Source organism: Pyrgilauda ruficollis, unplaced genomic scaffold (genome assembly GCF_017590135.1).
Source record: "Pyrgilauda ruficollis isolate IOZ18807 unplaced genomic scaffold, ASM1759013v1 scaffold10, whole genome shotgun sequence".
Classification (NCBI taxonomy): Eukaryota; Metazoa; Chordata; class Aves; order Passeriformes; family Passeridae; genus Pyrgilauda; species Pyrgilauda ruficollis.
In genome coordinates, this window is record NW_024508101.1 from 1,432,781 (window position 1) to 1,454,622 (window position 21,842).

The 21,842-nt window shown below is 50.2% G+C and overlaps 1 protein-coding gene across 1 annotated transcript in view; it reads right to left on the reverse strand.

Moving 5' to 3' along the window:
* Window positions 1–16,922, reverse strand: part of ITPR1 (inositol 1,4,5-trisphosphate receptor type 1) — a 156,223-nt gene extending 139,301 nt beyond the window's left edge. Inside the window, exons 1-2 of the mRNA XM_041461959.1 lie at window positions 16,811–16,922; window positions 2,711–2,818 (exon numbers count right to left, since the gene is read on the reverse strand). Of these exons, the coding sequence (XP_041317893.1) occupies window positions 2,711–2,802 (92 nt within the window). The 5' untranslated portion in view covers window positions 2,803–2,818; window positions 16,811–16,922. The remainder of the gene's footprint in view (window positions 1–2,710; window positions 2,819–16,810) is intronic.
* Between the last annotated feature and the right edge of the window lie 4,920 nt (window positions 16,923–21,842).

The window sequence follows — 21,842 nt, forward strand, 5'->3', positions numbered from 1 at the left end:
AGGTCCATTCTCATGCAGAATCAACTTGAGGAAGACTGAGACCTAGAATATGAGAGTTGTTCCTTGCAGAGGCTGCTCACATGCAGGGAGCATCTTGAGACAACAATTAGAGAAAATAAGGAAGTGCATTAAAATTAAGAGATCAGAGAAAGTAAGAGGGCTCAACAGTTTTATGCATCTAAGATTTGCATATGCAAACATTCAGAGTGAATTGCTTTTTCCCCATGGATTTTCTCCCTACTCAGTCCTATATTTATATATATATGTGCTCCAACATGAATGGTATTAACATCTGAGCTGAAGCACCTGCTTCTGGTGAACAAAGGGCCAAAAATATCCAGGAAACAGGTTACTCTGATCATCCCATACAGATAATCTCAGTGCAATACACCCCTCTCATCTGAGATTAAGTTGAAAGTACAGAGGAACGTCCCAAACTAGTAAGAGGAAAATTTTACAGGGTGAGAAACACGAAAGGGGATATATTGTACACCAGTAATCATCATGATGACAGCACTGAGTTTGGGAAACAGCAAGAGTAAAGTTCTGATTAAGGAACATGTCATAGGAATATTCAATAGGAACACTCTTCAGAGATTTAGGACAGCATTAGAATGTAGAGTGGTATCTGCTCCTCAACCTTCAGGACCCACAGAACAAGTCATTGCACATTGTTATGACATCAGACTGTCAAAACTCCACATGGGCTGGAGGACAATTACACCAAATCTTTCCTTTGCTGCTTTAATTTTCTCCAGGACAAAGACTAAATTAAATATGGGGCAAAACTAATTTGATTACAAAGGCTTATTAAGATGATAATGCATTTCATGTTTCACATAGCAATTAGGATTTCTGGCTTAAATTAGGCTCAGAGATATGTGGCCATCATATAATGCAGTTACCTTAAAACAGCACTAACCAAATCAAAGGAGAGGCCTGAGCACTGAGGGGTCTTTAGGCCTGCCACGAGAACATCTCATCAAGCCTAGGAAACACACGTGCTTGGGGCCTGTCGTGTCCACAAGGACTAGCCATGGTGAAAAACATCTGCTCAGCAATGCCCTCAGAAGCCACAGCCACTGCACGCTGGTCATCATGCACCGCGTGGGGTTCCGCATGGCAGAACTACTTTCTACTTGGTCTGGAGTTATTTACTGCCAAACTCGCTTCAGGACTGGGAAGAGGAACAGTAGGCAGATGTAGAGGATAACTCATGTTGCCAGTGCTCAGCAGATAGTATTTGGCCCGTTACACAGCTGATCCAGGGCTGCAGAGTGCACGTGTCATATTTGACGAGGACCTGGGAAATTTGTCAAATACATTTGCCAAATACTATTCGACCAACCCTACTTACTACATCCCCTGCTTTTATCATACCTTCTCTCCTTTCTGGCAGCATCCCATATTTTCTTCTCTTTCCTATAATAGATCATGGTGCATCTTCAGTGTCTGCTTCCTTCTCTGCCCCCTTATTTTCCAGAATCCTAATAGCTAGAGGACTAAACCTACAAGTTAGTTTGGAGTCACTCAGGTGAGATTCCAGCCCATCGTTTCCTGCCGAGGCACTTACCAGGATGCTGTCTCTGTACCCTGCTTGGGAGCTCCATTTATCAGATGCATCTGGGCTGCAGGCATCAAAAAATGTGCTGTGACTGTACCCACCCTGAGGCCCTTAGGGCTACTGGAAACGAGCAAGGGCAGGCTGTGTGTGTGTGTGCCCCTCGCTGGGCACAGCCCCGTGTGCCACACGCTGCTCCTGCCCTCAGCAACAGGGGCCAGAGGTGCTCCTGGAGCTGCTCACCCTGCAAGGGCTCCTCCCCGAGCAGCACCCAGCTCCTGATGTTTGCAGAGGTTCCTCCTCAGCAGGATCAAACATTCCCTGGCCCTCCTCAGAGCTGCCTTCCAATCCCATGGCTCTGCTCTGCCAGCTCGTGCTTTTCCCACGTGAAAAGCTGATTTTGTGGTTCATGGAGTAGCGTTCCCTTCTCCCTGCTGCAGGGCACCTGCCCCTGTCCGTGGGGAAGGCAGCACAAAGGGGCTCTGTGGGAAGCACAGGGGGCAGGAGCTGGCACAACACAGCTCCCACTGCAGCTCCAGAGCTCTGGCAAAGCACAAGGGTCAAAACATCTTCTCCTTTGATAGGAGGAAAACAATTTTGTTTGTAGGAGAAACCTCAAATTAAACCTTAAATTTTAAGGCCAAACTAGCTGCGGCGGTGAGTTACTGGTATTTAAACCACTTGGCTCGGGGATTTGATTTATTTTTTTGTTAGATATACATAATTTTTACACTACTTCCATTGCCTGTGCTACATCCTTTGTGCAGTCAGCAGAGTGCACTGGGGTCTGCTCATCCCTGAATGGGGAAGGGGCAGGGAGGGACAGGACGGGACACACGGATGGACACGGGACAGACAACAACATGAAAATCATTGGATTGCATTCATTCCCCTCTACCCCTCCACCTGACAAGGTTCCTCCTCCCCACCAAGGACATCAAACTGCACCACAGCCATGGATACACCTCCAGCCTCCCAAAATCTACCTCGCCAGATTCACTTTAGGCCATTTTTAAATGTAGGGCCAAATCCATCCATAAAGCTCCCTTGCTTTAGCCAGTATTCCCTGGGATCAGGCTCAGGAGAGCTAGCTGAGCTCTGCTAGTCCTTCTTACGGTGTTTTTAATACAAGAGAACAGCTGTTCTTACCCCAAAGTGCTAATAAATCCATTTGTTGAGCCCTCTGCATAGAGAGAACAAATATCTCCAATATGAAGGAAGCTCGACATCTTGTCAGTCATCTCTGGCTTATTGCCCCTGGAAGAAAGAATAAAGAATAAAGCACAACATGAATCAGGCAGAATTCCTTGGTGCAGCTACCAGAGGTTACAGCAACAGGAGCCTTTGCCTTTGATTGTTGGTTTGTTTGAAAAACCGAGCAAGTTCTCGCAGTGGAGCTTCAGGTATCAAAGAAAACCCAGCAGGCCAGAGTGCTTGCTTGGAAAAATAAACCAGGGGAAAACAAGCAGCTACTGGCAACCCATTCCACGTGGGACTGCTTCACAGGCAGGCATTCATCCCAGAGGATGCTGGATTTCAGTGCAGCTGCACCAACCATTCCATCCCACCTGCCAGAGGGAACAGGGGAGAGGGGACTGCTGCCTATTTGTATCTAAATCACATTTCTTTGCCAGAATTAAAGGTAGGTTTAAGCATCCTTTAAAGGTTCCCCTTTGTGCTGGAATGGTGCTTCTGAGAAATTCAAAATATTGCCCTGATTCATGACACCAGCAGCCTCCTGCTTACACCCACAGGCCCAAAATCAGAATTAGGTGAAGACCCACTCTGCATTCCTGACAACAGATTTTGCATGTTAAAACAAAAATTAAGATTTTTCCAAAGTCAAATGCTTTATCAGGAAACCAAATCCTTGTGAAATCAGTAATACTTCAATCCTGGGTTTAAAATAGATGGCTTAAATGTAACACTGAGGAGACAGACTGAGTGTTGCCAGCTTCAACTGTATTAAGAACTTGATTTTCTCTAAAGCCCCAAGTCCAAATGACACAGGATCCACCTGTCATTTCAATAAATATAGAAAAAAAATTGAGTTTCAATCTGTCACAGCAACAAAGAGCCAACACAAGCCCGGATAAAAAACCCAACAGGACAGATTTTCAAAGACCTCTTTCCCAAGCCCATTTACTGGTTTCCTGGAGATCCTCCCAAGCCCTGCTTTTTGATCAGAGAGTTCAAAAGGCCCAAGCAGCTCCTGTGCTCGAGGTTCCAAACAGCAGGAGCAGCAAGGCTCTCACAAGCTGCTCCTCCTGGCAGGCTGTGAGCCCTGCCAGCCAGCACTGCCCAGGGCACGCTCCCACAGCCGGGGAGAAAGAACTCAGAACATCTCCTCCCTCTGTCTCCATCACACCCAAAGAGGTGCCCAATGCTCCAAGAGCAGGAGAAGGGAGCAGCAGGAAATTCTGCTCGTTCTAGAGCACAGCCCTGCCTGTACAGGGATAAACACCCCCTTTCCCTGGACAGTGTCTTGTTTACCAGGAGCAGGTTGTTAGGGAAGCCTGGAGCTCAACAAGGACAAGTCCATGGAGATCTGAAAGGTGATGACTGCAGCTATGAAAGGGCAATAAAAACCTAAAGTTACAGTTTTCTTCTGAAAAGCTCCAAGCAGCTCTCCCTCCTCACTCCCAAAAGATCTGTGCTGCTAGGAATAACAATTACAACTTTCATTATTATTAAATCAAAGCACACCATGGACATTTTATCCCTGCAAATCTGTGTCACTGGTACAGTGAAAAACAAATCCAGGAAAACCAAGAGGCAACAGGCCAGGCTGATATGCAGGTAAAGGGGTCTCAGCTCCTCTGGAATCAAATCTGGGTGCACACCACACCAAACCCTTTGGCTCCAGGCTGCTTGTTAAATGCCAAGTCCTTCAGCCACTGCATGTTACACAGTCTGTTCCCATTCTTTCTTGATAAGTGGACAGAAAAACATTGCTACCTATTTTAAGATATATGCCAAGAAACATACAGAAATATGCAGAGTGACTGAATTAGCAGCACTGGAAATACAACTTTCCCCATTTCCTGACTTGGATGTTAAACTACCAACTTCAGACTAAAAAACTTTTCATCCCTCAAAATTAGGCTCAGCCCTGAATTAATACAGCCCAAAGTAAAAGCTGTCTAAGCCAACAAAAACCACATATACTCCCAAATTAACCCTTTCTACCTGGCATTATTTTTCCTTTCCAGGCTGTTGGGGGGGTTACTTTTTCCTCACAAGAAGCAGATGTTCACCACAGCTGTTCTCAAGGGAATGTGAAGGTCAAAACTATTGACTTCCATTTGAGATTTTTTTCTTGGCAAAAAAAAATCTCAGACCATTGCCCAAAACCAGGCTCAGGGATGGACAAGCAAATTCCTGCATCACTTTCCAGGACACAGCCTCAATTTTTCTCACATTTTCTTCATCGAGGAAAATCCCACCACACCATGAAATTGTAACCCTGATATATCATGATAGCTCAAACCCCCCAAAAAAGCTCTTCTGCAATTTACTGACAATTCCACTAATAAAAGGTTTATCAGCTTCACCCAGAACCATCTCAGAGTTCTGGATAACAGAACGGTGGCGTTAAGCCTGGCAGCAGTTCAGTGAATTGAACAGCTGGGCTCTTCACCAATCCTTAGAATTTCTGGATGGGCTTGCAGAGGCATCCCTGCAGAGCTGGGTTTGGGGTGCAGCCTGGAACCCCAGCCTCTGCTGCTCCCACCAGGACAGCTGTGCTGGAGTCTGGCTTCACAAAGGGCTGAGCTGGCTACAATAACCACCTTTCCCAAGGCTTAGGCAGGGATTAATCACCATGTAAGTCCTCACTGCCCCTTCTCCTGATTTCTGAATGCTGTTCTAACACCACTCAGAGTGATGCCATCCCCAACACACCAGGGGATGCTCCACCACCACCTGGGGAAGCAGGGAGCCAATTTCCACTGGGGTGAGCCTCTCCCCACAGCCCAAATGAACCCTGGCTACCTCTGTTCTTTACCAGCCAAAAGCAGTCCCACTGACACCTCTCCTCAAATGCTCAGCTTGGCCAGGACCAGGCTGGACTGGCAGATGGAGAAGGGACTCAGTGACCCCACAGGCTCCCCACACAGGAGGGAACTGAGACATTGCTACACTCATTCAGCTTCAAAGCTTTTTACAGTCCCCTCGCAAGGGACTGACAAAACCACTCCAGTTATTGGCATCACACATTTGGCTAAATGATCAGCCACCTCAAATGGAGGCTTTTCCTACCTCTGACAACTGGGAAATGTGAAGCAAAAACTGGAAAGTTTTTTAAGAGCAAAGTTCCCAGGCACCCAGTTTGAAAACCTTTTTCTAAAAGATGCTGTCAACAACAGCTGACCACACTAATCCTCCCCAAATCAGACCTCTGTGGGGGTCATCTTTGATTATTTTCTTCAGCAGGACAAGCCAGAAGCGGAGGCAGTAAAAATCTGTCAGCCTTGGCACATTTATCCCAAGTTCCAGCACGGGGAGACCACAGGGACTGAGGAGAATGGGTTTGCTCCTGGACATGTCACTCAGAGCATCCATGTGTGTCCCCAAGGCACTGACCACACACAGGATGACCACCAGAACTCCTGGAAGTGCAGGACAGGAGGATTTTCACACCCTCCCAGGACCTGGCTCTCGTGGGTACAGCGCAGTCACGCTGTTCCAAAGGCAATTGTGCTGCATGGACAAATACAACCATTACCCCACTATTTATTTATTTTAGATAGGCCAGTGCCAAGAGCAACTGATTTATAGTAGATGAGGGGACGGCCCTAAGAGAACATTTGCAGTTATTCCGTGCATAATCCCAGTTTTAATGGCACTCACAGCCCTGCAAGAGGGGATTCCTGCAGGAAATTCATCCTGCTCCAGCTGAAACACGGCAGGGTTACCCAGGGAGCATTGTCCTCCTCCTCCCCTTAAACACTGCAGGAAAACAAGACTCCCTCTAGGTAAACTCACTGTAAAAAAATCAAAGATGAAGCACTGATAAGCATGGCATTACCTAGCAAAACTGAAGTCAGGTTTCCCCAAGCAGATTAACTCAGGTGGCAGCAACGTCAACAGCAGCAACCCAAGCTGTAAAAATAATGTTCTTTTCTCACTAAGCTGAAGGTTCACATTTAAAGAGCCAGAAGGACTTGCCAGGCTACAAAAGAAACATGAACTAAAAGTGGACTGTACATTGAGAAGTTAACTGTATCTGCCCACAAACATCAAAAAATTCCTGAGATATGAACACATTCTACAGTAATATTTTTAAGCCCTGAAAGCCTCAATATTTATAATTCTGTTGGTGACTGTTTCCTCATGTCTGTATCAAAGTTAGTGGCTCAGTATGTTTTATATACAGTTTATCTGCACAGGAAAGCAAAAATCAAGTTTCTGTTTAAGAAACTGACTAAAATAAATAAACAAACAAAAACCTGCTGAATTCCATGTGAATTTCAAGAAACTGACCTACAAGTTTTTCTGCCTGCTCTGCTCTATGGGGCTGGATCTGAGCATGCATTAGCTCATTTCAGGCAGAGAATTAAAGCCAGGAAAACCTGCTATTCAGCCCAGGACCTTCAGGACTTTCCCCCCTGCTCTGGTGATCAAAAATCTGCAGGACACCACGAGTGTGATCTTCTGACTGAACAGAAAGTGACACAGCTCCGGGGTTCAGTTCTGATTATTTCTTACTACAGATTATCTTGTGGGTATCTTCAACACAAGCTGCTTTTCCTACAGTGAAAAGGACTGAACAGAACCAGTTCTGAAAGGCAAGGGAAGGGTTTGTACAAGCCCCTGGCCACGGTTTGTCCCCAAAGCCAAGGAGAAGCTCTGCAGACCCAAAACCAGCTCTCAGGACCCTGCTGGATTTTAGGGCACAAGCAGAGCACATGCTCAGCCTAATGGCCTTGAATAAGGCAGGATAAGCTTAATATAGTCCCTGAAATGCAATCCTTTTTCTCATGAAAACACATTTCATAGGGGCAGTAAAAGCAGGATTAACAGTGAAAACACCACGACATCAAACCGACTGCTCAGTATCAGATACCTCCAGGAGACAGCTGCCTTTTGAAACGCTCCGAACGGGAAATGCAACTGCTTTGTAAACATTTCACGCTAATTTCTCCCATCACTCATCTCACTCCCCATGCTAAGCCAGAAAAAACAGGTTTCAAGAGCGACGCTGGGAGTTTGCTTTCCTTGAAGAGCGAGTCAAGGCCCCGTTTGAAGTCCCTCCTCACAGGGACTGCTTGTGACAACATCCCTGCCCTGTCATTCCTCATCTCCAGCATTTGTGAAAAGGCTTTTTCAAAGAATTCAAAGCCACTTCCCCGATTTCATGTCTCACACGTCTGCTTTGTGTGGGATTTTTATTCTTTACCCCGCGACTGCAAATCCTGTTTGTAAAACAAACGAGCCCAAATGCGTCTTATTGCCGACTGCCTGATTCCCAGCAAATGGGATACAAATTACTGCATCTTCCTAAAATGCTTTAATGATGTTTGTGTAGAGCAAGAAAAGCTCCTTGCTGTGCCCTGCAGTCCCAGGATGCACTCAGGTCTCTCCTGGCTGTGGTTTAGTGCTCAACTCAATAAACACTGGCAATTTTATATGTACTCCTACCAGAACTGGAGCAGCACTTTATCAAAGTCTCTTGCACTATCTCGGTTGTTTAAGAATAGAAACTCCAACTGTACTTAAGTGTTTCAACTTCATTACTGCCGACAGGAAATTCCAGAGTGAAAGTTTAATTCTGTTTCAGTTTTTGACAGAAGCAAGACCAGAGTTTAAGGGCAGAGAGACAACAAAGAAGCAAACACAAAGAACTGCTTAATGGCATAAGAACAATCAGCCAGAAATTAACAGATCTGAGAAACCCCAAGACCAGGTAAGTCTGTGTTTGAATTAAATGGAATCAGGTCATTAATATTGGTAAATCAGGCCAAGCAAGTTAACACTTTTAAATGCAACTAAACACTGTATTATCCTGAAAATCCAGTGCTTAGATAATCTAGTAAATCCAAAATTTACAAGATTACTTGGCTGAAAATTTAGTCCTATAGACTAATCAAGATTTCATGTGTTTTGGTTTTTTTTTATAACACCCACAGAGTATTCTATATTTTCACAGGTACAGCTAACTTGAAAATCTGAACCCAAACCTGATGTTTGTCATTCAGTAAAAAAAGGAAGGTTTCCTCCCTGAGGATGCTAGGAAAGATTCCTAAGAATCCCATTAGAACAGCCAAAGAAGGGAGGAAGTGCTTTATTTAAAAGCTCACCCAGTGAATAATCACCGTGCTGGGGCTGAGGACAGAGCTCTGTCATCTGCAAAGCTTCTGACTTAGCAGATCTGAAAGGAGCTCTTTGCACTCGTCAGGCAAAGGCAAACAAAGGGATTTTGGGATGTGGAGCAGGCCCTGTCATGAACACCAGGATCCTCTCACACCTGCAGCGGGACCCCGCTCAGGGAAGCGCTGGGAGAGCTCAGCGCTGCTCTTTATGCACATGGAGTTCCATTTCGGAGATTGCACCTTAAAAAAAACCTATCAGTGCAGTACATTTATCTACCACAGGATCTTGTTTCCCCTTCAGCTGCAACCTTTCATGTCCAGGAGGCTGCTATCTGCCACCCATGGGCGGCTGATGAACCGTTAGATTAAGGGGGAGAAATGCACTTTCTCAGACCAAGGATTTTTCCTCCTGACACTTAAAATGCAGCAGATTTTTTTCCTCCAATTTCCAGGCTGAACAGGCAAGATGGAGGCTGGGGAAGAGGGGAAGGAGGGAGCAGCACAGCACTGTGACTTTCTCAAGGACATGCAGCAGGTCAGACTCGGGGCCCAGATCTGAATCCAGGTCTCCCAAATCCCCACCCACCAGCCCACGCTCCCCTCTGCTCCCAGGGGGGAGATCAGACTCCCTGCACAGCTCATCAAGAACAGACTTCCCCTTCCTCTAAAAATAAGTAGAAAGAGCAGTGTAAAGTCACACAGCAAGATGAGGGCCAAGTTAATTACATTCTATTCATATTATTTGCCACTCGACAGATAAATAGATTTATCATATCAGTGACAAAGTTGTTCAGAAGTTACTGCTTCATAGGTGCAACTGCAGTTTAAGAACACAGATAAAGCAACTCATTTTGGTAACTTTAACCTCAATAAAACCTCAGTACAGGAAAGCAAATGTGCACAATGTTCTTTTCTCCTTAGAAAGGGCACCTGCTTTTTTTGTTTTGGTTTTTTTTTTTTTTTTAATTATTTGCTCAGTGCAACCAGACAAGCTAGCTACAGAAAATATGAAAGCATGGAAGTTACACTCTGACAGCAATCCCTTACACAGCAGCCACTGACAGAGGTAAGAAACATGACTGACAGGTCCTACTGACAGGCATCTGCAGACAGCTGGAAAAAGAAACTCCATTAGAGACATTGTCAGGAGAAAAATATAATTTCTTTGTTCCAAACTAAGTACGACCTGACAGCATCTTCTCAATCCCATTAAAAGTAAGGAGCTCTTGCTGAAGCTGATACCTCCTGAAGTCCATCCTTGCTGGCTCCAGCCTGCTGGGAGGAGGCAGCCTGGACGTCAGCCTCTGGACGAGGCCCCGATGAGCACACAATGTTTTCCAGCATATTTCTATCAGGAGAGAGCTGGAACACGCCAAAAGGACCAGGACAACCAATGTCATGGGCAAAGAGAGCAAGCTCGGTTTATTACACCAGCTGGAGCTTGGCCAAGGAACAAAGATGGCCAGGGAAGAAGAGGGTACAGAACAGTCCCAATGTCACCTGCGTGACCAGGTATCTGCTGAGGGCTCAGCACAGCAGGGGCTGGCTCCTGCACCCCACATCAACCCTCAGCACTCTTCAGCAAACCCAACACTCCCTGAACTCAGCATTTCCTCACCTGTCCCGAGCAGCCTCCATGCCCTCTGTCCCCAGTGCCTGAGCCCTTCCCCTGCATGTCCCACTGCCCTGTCCCCTCTCAGCACCGCACCTCGGCGGGGGCTCCCTCTCCTCCATGGCGGGCGCGCTGTCGGTCTCCAGGGCTGGGCTTGGCAGGGTGTCCCCCGGCACACCTGGGTCCCCTCGGGCAGAGAAGCCAAGGCCTGTGTCCCTCTGGGCAGCCCCTGCTCCTGCAGGCTCCGAGGGCTGTGCTGTCCCCAAGGCAGGACCCTCCTGTGCACCGCTCGTCCCTCCCGGACACCTCCGCCGGCTCCCGGCTCTCTGGATAAAACCTCAGCGCCCGGGACAACCAGCCCAAGAGGAGGAGCCACTGCCAGCACATGATGAGCACGTGTGGAGAGCCACTGGTGGCCAAGGGACCTACTTTGAGCTCAAAAGCCCCGATGGGCCGGGCTGTGTTACAGATGAAGGCTCCAGTTCCCAGGCTGGCTTGTACCTGTTGGCCTCCCAACTGTAATTTTCCAGAAGGCAAAGGTTCAAAATACTGAACCACCCACGAGCATTAGCATCTGAATCTACTGAGCACTTAAGAGAGGAGCAGCCAAGGACTGCAGAGTTATTTTCATCAGAAGTTCTCAATTAACCCTTTGGATCAGGCACCATCAGCCAGCTGAGGTCGGTGTCTGCATCCGTGGCCATGTGTTTCTCCTTGGACTGGGATGCAGATGGGACAGGGCTGGACTGCAAACAAAGCTTTCTTCTTCTTCACAACTTCTTGGCAGATTCCTGAATTTCTGAAGAACTGGTCAGGATGGGCCAAGGCACAAAGAAATGTTTATACAAGTTTCATGCAAAACTGCTACTAAACAATTGCATAAAATAAAAAACCAAGTACAGCCTTTGGGCAGCAGCCATTTTTTTTCCTACTATGATCAGAAATTTCTTCCATGTGCATGCTCAGAGATTATCATCCTCTGACCACAGAAGATCATGCACCAGATGAGGAGAGGATGAACTACCTGTGCCATTGTGACACTGGGTTCAACCAACCAAGCCTCTTCCCTTAGAGCTCAGCACGTTACTCCAAAAGCAGAGGCAGTACCCAACATCCTCCTCCAGAAACATCTGGCATTTCCATTTCTCAGAGCTATTCCCCCTCCTTTGATCACCAAATGATCAGAGTCACAGACTGGTTTGGTTTGAAAGGACCTGAAAGATCATCTCCTTCCACTCCCTTTCACTGGACCAGGCTGCTCCAAACCCTGTCCAGCCCAGCCTTGGACACTTCCAGGGAGGATCATCAGTGAGATATGAACACTCAGCTTCCTGCAGCACTCTTCATGTTGGTGTTCTGGCACGTGAGGATGCAATCACATTGCCACAGCCACAAATCCAAAATCAGGGAACACAGACTTCCAAGCACATTTCCAACCCATTTTCTCTCCAGAGGGTTAACTTGCTCAGATATCAAGTGACGTTTTATTCTCCATAGAACGCTGCTACGAAGTTCTGATCCAAGTTTTGACAAGCTTAACCAAAACCACAAAAGCATGAAAACGAAACTCCTCTGAGTTCAGAATCCACAGCTGAATGTTGCAGCTCTCCTCACTTGAATTACAGTTCCTGGAGTTTCCATTTCATCTTTTTCAAAGAATACAGTCCCAGAATGGTTTGGGTTGGAAGGAACCTTGAAGATCATCCCACTGTACCCCCTGCCATGGGCAGGGACACCTGCCACTACCCCACGTTGCTCCAAGCCCTGTCCAGCCTGGCCTCAGACACTTCCAGGGATGAAGCAGCCACAGCTTTTCTCAGCAAATTTGATCCCATAAACCACAAGTGCCCTGAAGACCTGGAAATGTATTTTCTCAACAGGTACAGCACAAGCAAGAGCCACACAAGGAGCCTCTGGATGCCTTTGCCAATCTAACAAGTACTTGCAGCACCCTGGAAAGAGGGATCTGCCTCCATCCCCAGCCACTGCCTGCTCATGCCAAGACAAAGAACGAGGCAATAATTGCTGTAGTCCTTTCGTAGCGTCCGTGGGGAGCAGAAATTAGACAGGAATATTGAGCCAGATCAAAGCCCGTGCAGTTTTGGCATCCTGCCTCCTGCAGCAGCCTCCAGGAGAGGCTGGGAGGAAGAGCACAGGAATCACTTGGAACGGCCATGGACACAGCCAGCATCCGGCCTGCAGCACGGGACACTCTCTACTGCTCTCCCAGCCTGTAAAGCAGCACCTGTCCCCACCCAGCACAGGCCACTGGACGAAACCAGGCAGCTTTTGACACCCCAGATTTTGATTATCACACACAAACAGCACAAAAAAAGGCTCCAAGCCACCCAAGCACCGTCAGTTTCTGTTGCTGCCTTAGCAGAAGAAACTGATTTGGGACAACCAGTAATGCAGATCTTTAGGAACCAGGATTTACACCACGGTCTCATTGTGACAGAGATGTTACATTTACATAACCTAGCAGCACATGATTTTCTGCCTCTAAACCCTCTGGTCTCCATAAGCTGCTTTGGTGAGGCCGCCTTCCCTCACACTCACCCACGGGCGAGCCAGCAGCTCGTCTACCAGCTACTACAGAGCCACTACCCTCATCCCACCTCCCACAGGAGCCTGAGATTCCTCCTGGCTTTAAGACAATCCTACAACTACAACTATCTTGTATTTATGGGGTAATAATGTCTCAAAGACTCCCAGTACACTCTGCAAGCTGACACATCAGATATTGCAAAGCAGTCTGCTGCGCACTGAGGAACCAGCACAGCCACAAACCAGCCAGGATCACAGGATCGTGGGGGCTGGAAAAGACCTTCCAGGTATCGAGCTGAGCTGACAGCACTGTGCCCACCCAACCATGCCAGGAAGAGCCACACCTGCTCAGACTTTGAGCACCTGCAGGGATGCGAACCCTACTGCTTCCCTGGGCAGCCCATTTCAGTGCTTGACTACTCTTTCAAGTGAAGTTATTTTTCCTAATATTTAACCTGAGCCTCCCCAGCCCAGTCTGAGGCGGTTCCTCTCCTCCTGTCCCTGTTTCCTGGGAGCAGAGCCCCCCCCCAGACTGTCCCCTCCTGTCAGGAGCTGTGCAGAGCCACAAGGTCCCCCCTGAGCTCCTTTTCTCCAGGCTGAGCCCCTTCCCAGCTGCTCCTGACCCTTCCCCAGTTCCATTCCCATCTCTGGACACACTCCACCCCTCAGTGTTTTTCTTGCACCGAGGGTCCCAGAGCTGTCCCCAAGAATGGAGGTGCCCCAGCAGTGCCCAGTCCAGGGACAGGCACTGCCCTGGTCCTGATGGCACCCCAGTGCTGGGACAGCTCAGGTGGCACTGGTCTCTTTCCCACCTGGGCACAAACAAACCCAGGTGGCCAAGAGCAGCTACACCTGCTCCAAGAGCTCATCAGAACAAGCAGCACCTGCTCTTCTGACAGCTCCAATTCAAGGGCAGGTACCAGACAAAGGCTCAGGATACCTGGGATCTGCTTTAATCCTGCCTGACAGCACTGAACAAGAAGTTCCACCTCAATGCTGTCCATTTCAGCAATTTACCAGGAGAGACCAGCTCATCTGATGAGAAGCAGCCAAAAGGAGCTTCTGTCTCCAGAGCAGACTTCTGGACCACCCCAATTTGACCAGCTCCTGGGGCTGTTCCCTTTTCTCTGGCACACACACAGTACTGGAGGAGCTGAATCCCCAAAATTCACCCCAAACCTGCCACCCCTGCAGGTGCCCTGTTCTCATGCTTGCCAGGCTGTCAGGGACATTCAGGGCTGTCTTTAGCAGAGGAGCTTCTACAAAGCCAGAGCAAGAGCTCACAGCACACAACAGCAGCACATCGTGGTTTGCAGCTCTCCCCCTCAGCTGCAATGGCCTCACTTGTGAGCTGCCAGGACCTGAGGTTATTTCTGCACTTTAACTCAATTTGTGCATTTTCTAGACTACAAACAGGTTTGTTGAGGGAACATGAGAGGGTTGATGGTGCTGTGGGTAAGATCATGTTACAGAACCACTGAGCTTGGAAAAGACTCCCAGGATCATCGAGCCCAAGCTGTGCCCAAGCTTCCCCTTGTCCCCAGCCCAGAGCTCTGAGCACATCCAAGAGTTGCTTGGACACCTCCAGGGGATTCCACAGCCTCCCTGGGCAGCCCCTGCCAATGCCTGACAGCCCTTTCAGTGAAGAATTGCTCCCAAAATTACACTTCTCATGTACAACCAGAGATCACAACTGTCCCTTACACCCCCCCCCCCAACACCCTGTTCATCAGTCCCAGGACAGCTCCATTCATCCAAACCTGCAGCTCCACCAACCATCAGAGAAATAAACCAGATGCTCCCTCCTGTGCTCCTCACTAAGGCCTCCTCCACCCTCCAACGATGGTGCTCAGCATTAGCACATCTCATAAAAACCATTTCCCCGAGCTAAGCTCCACCCCACGATTGCAAAGGCAAACCAAAGTTACTCCTGTTTGTTTACTTCCTAATTTATGAAACCTGGTAAGAGGAAACTGTTTTCAAGGCTTAATCAACTCTGCAAAACAAGCAGATGGGGGAAAAAAAAATCCCTCATCTAGGCAAACACTTTAATCTCGGGGAAATAAGGTATTTTAACAAGAAAAACCCCTGCTATTGACAAACAAGAGGCAGCTTAAAGAAAACATTAGAAATAATCAGCTCAGCATCAGCTTGTTTTGAAACACACTGCAACTGTAGTTTTGTTTTCACAGCGATTCCTTCTTTTGGTTTAGGTACTACAGCTTCACACAGCTCAGGCTGCTGAGTCTCACAGTGGTCAATTCCCACGTTTGTTTCACCACGTGTCCTGTTAACCCTGAATTTCTGGCCTGATGGATGCCACCAGCTTTCTGCACTCACTGAGCAGCCAGGGCTGGGCAGCCAGAGCTCTGCTCCAGCCACGGCATCCTGCAATGCTGCTATTGCTTAAGGACTTACACCAGCACTGAGAGCATGGCATACTTGCTGTGTGAGGAAATTGGTGTAAATTAAGGCACAGAAAAGAAAACAATGAGAAATCCAGTGCCCATTAACGTGGCCACAGAGGAAGCACTGAGGGGAAGGAAGGGATATTGGCCTCACATGGCACTGCCACAGCTGAGCCCTGCAAGGAAAACAGCTCCACCACGGGCCTCTGGCCTGGGCTCGGAGTCTGCCAGTCCTCTGGCACTCCTGGGATACCAGGCTAATTTCCGAGCCCAGCAAAACAGCCTCAAAGGCAAATAACTAAACACAATTTAAGAAATAAAACACATGCACAGGTACCGAGCCTCACTAATAAATAAAACCAGCGGCTCCCACACACGCTACTCCCCACACGACCCGCAGTCACTAAATCTTCATCAGGCAAAGATCTGGATTGTATTAGCCACGTTCTCCCTTCCCGATTTGTGAGCAGCAGGACCGCAGCCCAATCCATCTGCGGCTCAGCAGGCACAGAACCGCCGCACGGCAATAAATTCAACTCCAGCCTTTCACCTGTTGGAGTCGTTTTAGACAAACTCCTGGCGGCCAGAGCGAACCCACCTGGGGCAGGGAGGGGAAGGGCTGAGGCAGCCCCAGCTGGTCCCGCTGCATGGAGCATTTTCCCTGCGGGAAAAGCCTGCCCAGCAAGAGGACAGGGAGCCCGTGCCCCCCGAGGAGCCCCCAGCAGCCCGCAGGACATGGGCGCTCGGCACGGAGCCGTGAAGCCGCTCGGGATTGGGGCACATCCCACGTACACGCATGGGGAATGCACATGTGCCCCCACCCCTTCCCCCGCCGAAGTCCAGTTATTGTAGTCCAGGAAACAGCCAAATATTTGGCCTGTCAGGCCAGTCAGAGGGACCCTCCGAAACATCCACCCACAGCTGCCCGCTTTTTGACCATTTAAGAGGAAGATCGCCCATAGCCAAGTCCCCATCGGCGCTCACAAGTGTTTACATAACGGCAAACATCCCTCGCAGCCGAGCCCCGAGCACGGGGGCACAAACACGGGGAAAGTTGGAGCGGACGCGCAGCTCCGGGGCCGAGCCCGCGGTGCTGCCGGGGACGGGACCCCGCTCCGGCACGGCGGAGGGGGCTCTGCCCGCTCCCGCCGGGGCTGCGGCGGCCGGGCATCCCCGCCGAGCACGGGAATGCATCCCTGCACAGCAGCGGGCTGCATTCCCGGGTATCCCCGCCTAGCAACGGGCTGCATCCCCGGGTATCCCCACCCAGCACCAAGATGCGTCCCTCGGGCTGCGGGACGGGGCTGCCCCGACGGCCATTCACCGCCTCCCTCCCTGCCCAGCCGTGCCCGCTCTCTCCCGGCCGTACCTGGCTGCGGAGGCGGCGGGGCGGGCTATGGACGGCTCGGCAGCTCCATTCCGGCGGCGCTCCCGGTCCCGCTCCCGGAGGCTGCGCCCGCCGCCGCCTTAGCTGCGCGTCCACATGGTCACTGCGCTCCGCGCCCGCCGCCGCGCCTTAAATAACCCGCCAGGCACGCTGGGTAACCGAGTCCCGCCACCGCCACGCTGCTGCGGGGGCGCGTCCTGCAGAACTACAGCTCCCAGCGTGCCCCGCGCCGCGCTCCGGGCGGGGGCAGCTGACAGCGGAGACCCTCCGGGTCCGTGCGGTCCCGGACGGGGATGGAGCCATCACGGTGATGGGGATGGATCCCCGGGTCCGTGCGGTCCGGGACGGGGATGGTCCCCCCGGTTGAGGACGCGGATGTGTTTTCTTTCGGGGGTCCGCACAGAGCCCTGGAGCGAGCGGGGGACCAGCGTACGAGGGTACCGGGCACAGGCTGCGAGAGTAAACCCTGAGTAAACCAGGTGCCAGCGCTGTTTGGGGAGCGCAGAACAGCGGGAAGGTGAGGGCTGAGGTGAGCACCTGCCTGCCCAGGTGCTGTCACCTGTGCCGTGACTCAGGTGCGAGCCCTTGGCTGAGCAGAGTCCCGGCTGTTCTGCAGGAACGCTCCAAACTCTGGAAATAGCGAGTGTCACTGGAGCTCCTCTTCACTAAAATTACAGCGCAGGGGTATCCCTAACGAGACAGCACAACTTCAGCCAGAATGACCAGCAACGAATGAAAAAAAATAGTAATATTTCATTTATTTATTGTATTATGTAATTATTTATCCTTAAATATTAGCCGAGGTTATTCCCCACAGTTACACCCTGATTTTCCTGCCCTCTGTGGCTGCCTGGCAGCGCCCAGAGCTGTACAGGGGTGGGTGCAATGTTTGTCTGCAGAACAACTGTATGGCTTTAATTGGGATTTAGGTGAAGGAAACAGTTCCCTCCGCTGTCACCCACACCCACGTGCTGCCGTGGGTAACAGGTAGGAATGGTGCCCGGCTCCTCGCTTGTTTCCCTCTCTACAGCAGCAGGAGGAGCTGGTAAATGGAAACAAGCCCAGATGAGCCAGTTTGAAATCAACACAACTTCCCCTGCACTGGCACTCCATTAAAATACCTCCGGAGGAGCTGGAGCTGGGGCTCTGGAGCGAGGGTATGCAGCAGCTGAAGCCCGTGACTCAGGAACTGAAGCGAAGGTCAGAGAACAGAGTTTTATGGGTTTCCTACATGGCTGCAATACTACAAGCCATTACTCATCAGGAATTTGGCAGAGTAGTGGTGCCTAATATCATTAGATAATCCTAATGAATTCTTGTGTAATCAAATCTAATCTCTGGATGGCTTCAGCAGGCGGAGGCTGTGAGTGGCTGCAGCGGCTCCAGGGCAGTGACAGAAGGGGAGTCACCAGAGCCAGGGGCAGAGCTGTGCCTGCTGAGCACCTCGAGCAGCTCTGCAAACAGCACGCCTTAAAATAGCTCCAGCACAGGGATAAATCCCAGCAGCAGCACTGGGGGAGAGCACGGGAACGGGCTGCCCAGGGAGGGAGTGGAGTCTGCCCCTCTGGAGACATTCCTCCCCACAAATACCAAAGGCCACAATTTTGCTTCTGGACTGTGTTTGATTCTGGGTCTTGGTCAGTTCTTCAGAGGCTGAGGAGCTCATAGCATCCCAGAATGGTCTGAGCTGCTCCAAGCCCCATCCAGCCTGGTCTTGGACACTTCCAGGGAAGGGGCAGCCACCGCTGATCTCTCTGGGCACCCTGTGCCAGGGCCTCACCTCCCTCACAGGAGCAATTTCTTCCTAATATCCAACCTAAACCTATTCTCTGTCAGCTGGAATCCGTTCCCCCTTGTCCTGTCATTACATACTCTGACAGCCCCTCACCAATTTTTGGGCCTTCAGCCAAAAATACTGACCAAGCTCTGCAAAGAACTTGCTAGATTTGAAGGAGTGCTGGCAAAGACAAGAATAATATAATGGAATGGAACATAATGGAAGTTCCCAATGCAGGAGAACATTTCCATCTTCAGGAGCTTGCTCTGGGCTGCTGCAGGCACTGTGAGCTCATGGGGCTCCTATAATTTTACAGCATTGAAAAGAGGTAAAATTGTAGGGCAGTGTGGGAGTGGGAAAGGTCACCTTGGGAAGGACCAGGGTATTCCCTTACAGGAATTTTCCCTGACAATGGGACCTACAGGAGGGCTGGGCTTGGAGCCCACACACCCCCAGAGGGTCACGGGAATGAACTCAAGGATTCAGAGAGGAAAGAGTGAAAAAACACTACTTGGTAGGTATCACTTCAGCCCTGGGAGCTGCACTATGAATGTTTGGCCCAATTTCACATGTGGTTTCAGTCACAGGAAAACAACTTATGAGGGATTTTTATTGTTTGCTATTGGAGTACTTTGGGTTTTTTTTCCTTTTCAAACCTTGTTCTGCTCCACTCCTACTTTATTTTTAGCAATTATGGAAATTCAGCACTGATGAAAGATGTTAAAATGAAATGTGAAGTCTTTTATTTGCTTTTTATTTCTATTGTCTTGTTTTATGTTGTCAAATTTGCAACTAACCATTGGCTGTTTTGGAAACATTGCACCTCCAGCCTGCCGGGTGGCTTTGCTCGGGTTTTGTCTCTGCTGTTTTGGTTTTGTCTCTTGTCAGCTGCAGCTCAACAGCCCTGGAAGAAAAACGAGAGCAGAAGATATTCCAGAACTGTGAGGATCAATCTGTCTCCTCTTGCTCATGGCTGGTTTCACAACGGGGAGGATGATCCCAGAAGTTCCCTGTCCTTAGAGGATCCATGCAGGCACTCAGGGATGAAAAGCACTCCTGACAAACACTGGAACACTTCAGCCTCTCATGAAGTGCTGGAAAATCTCTCATTCCCATCACATTTTAATAACAGCAAGATCAGAAGCGTAGGGACTCGGTGTGAGGAGAGAGAAAAACTAAAGCCTGTGTGTCTGAGCACAAAAGGATCCACAGCAGCAAAAGTTCTCCAAGTCCTCTGGGTCTCAGAGTGGAAGCTGGATGTTGCTCAGAAGCAAACTGTAATTATTTCATCTGTCCTCTGGGGAGAGCAAGGAATACGAACCCTCCTGATGGAGCTACACAAATGATGCACAGAATTCCAGGAAAAGGAGCCATGAGAACCAGTGGGCAGGATACACTAGAGAGCTGTCCCAGCTCGTTGGAAATCAGCTGGTTTTCCTGAATTCCAGCACCACACGGCCAGAATCCCAGGGCTTTATTAAGGGGAGGTTATCCTCACAGACTGGTTCCAGTTCTAGAAGTCTGTAGAATTTGGATGCTTACCTTTTGCTCTCGCTTCAGTGAATTGTGTTGGGAAATATTTAGCAGAAGAAAATAAGTTGGATTTAACTCTCATTTTCACAGACATTCATGCCTTAACAGAGGGTAAAGATTGCCACGTCAGTGCAAAAGGAATATTTCCATTTTCTGACCCCAAAGCTGCAAGGGTTGGTTGTATAATTAAGTTTGCACTCATTTGTTTTCCTGCACTCTGATGCTTTTCTGGAGCACGTCACAAGGCAAAAGGGACTAATGATGGGTAGTTGGGATTGATCCCTGCGAGGCCTGCCAGCACTGCCATTTTACACACAGCAAACCTTCACAGAGCAGCGCAGCTCCTTTCAGCACCACACACCAAACCATAACACCCCTCCTTCACTCACGCTTCTCTTTGCTGCAAGTATAAGCCAAAATTACATGGAGTATTTTGAATTAATATCCCGCAGGATGAGTAAAGGTTTATTTCGGCATGGGGGATGATGCAGAAGATCTGTTCTGTTGACAGCTCTGAGCAGAAGCTCCCACAAGAAAGTAAAGATTTTACAGAGTCTCCAACAACTACAGTGAACTGTGGGAGAAATGAAGGAGAACGCAGGAATTGTGATTCCCTGATGGAGAGGGGGAATCCCAAAGCACCCTTCAGGGAAGGAACACACCCTCGGTGCCCTTTATGAGACTCCTGTGTGGACACTGGAGGTATTTTACGGACGGGTGACATTCCCGTGGGCATTTCAGATCTTTCAGTGGATTGCTGAGCTCCCCTCTCGGAGCTCTCTGGACCTGGGAGGGCTCAGCAGGGCCCTGCTCCAGAGCCCTCACAGCACAGGCTCTGCAGGAACCACTGTGCGTGGGGACAGGAGGGACAGCGAGGGACAGCAGGGACAGGGAGGGACAGCAGGGACAGGGAGGGACAGTGGGGTCAGGAGAGGAAAGAGAGGGACAGGAGGGGACAGGGAGAGACAGTGGGGTCAGGAGAGGAAAGAGAGGGACAGGAGGGACAGGGAGGGCCAGTGGGGTCAGGAGAGGAAAGAGAGAGACATGAGGGGACAGAGAGGGACAGTGGGATCAGGAGAGGAAAGAGAGGGACATGAGGGGACAGGGAGAGACATGAGGGGAGAGGGAGGGACAGTGGGGTCAGGAGGGGAAAGAGAGGGCCAGGGAGGGCCAGTGGGGTCGAGAGGGGACACGAGGGGACAGGGAGGGCCAGTGGGGTCAGGAGAGGACATGAGGTGGCAGAGAGGGACAGTGGGGAGAGAGAGGGACATGAGGGACAGTGGGGTCAGGAGAGGACATGAGGGGGCAGAGAGGGGCACGAGGGACAGGGAGGGACAGTGGGGTCAGGAGGGGATGGGGGGAACACAAGGGGACAGAGGGGGACACAGAAGAGACAGAGAGGGACATTGGGGAGAGGGAGGGACACGAAGGAACAGCCCTAGTCCCGCCCCTCAGGGCGCGGCGCGGTCCCTTTAAGACGCACCCGGTCACATGACCGCGCGCGGCACGTGGCCCCGCCGCCAACATGGCCGCGCCCAGCCAGCCCCGCCGCTGCCTCTTGCCCCTGCTGCTGCTGGCAGTGGGAACGGGAACGGCGGCGGCCGCCGGGACCCCCGGCACCGCGGGCTGCGGCTGCAGCGCCGGCCGGGCTGCCGGGGACGGGCGGGAGGCGGCGGCGCGGCGATACTCGGCGGCAGCGGCGGC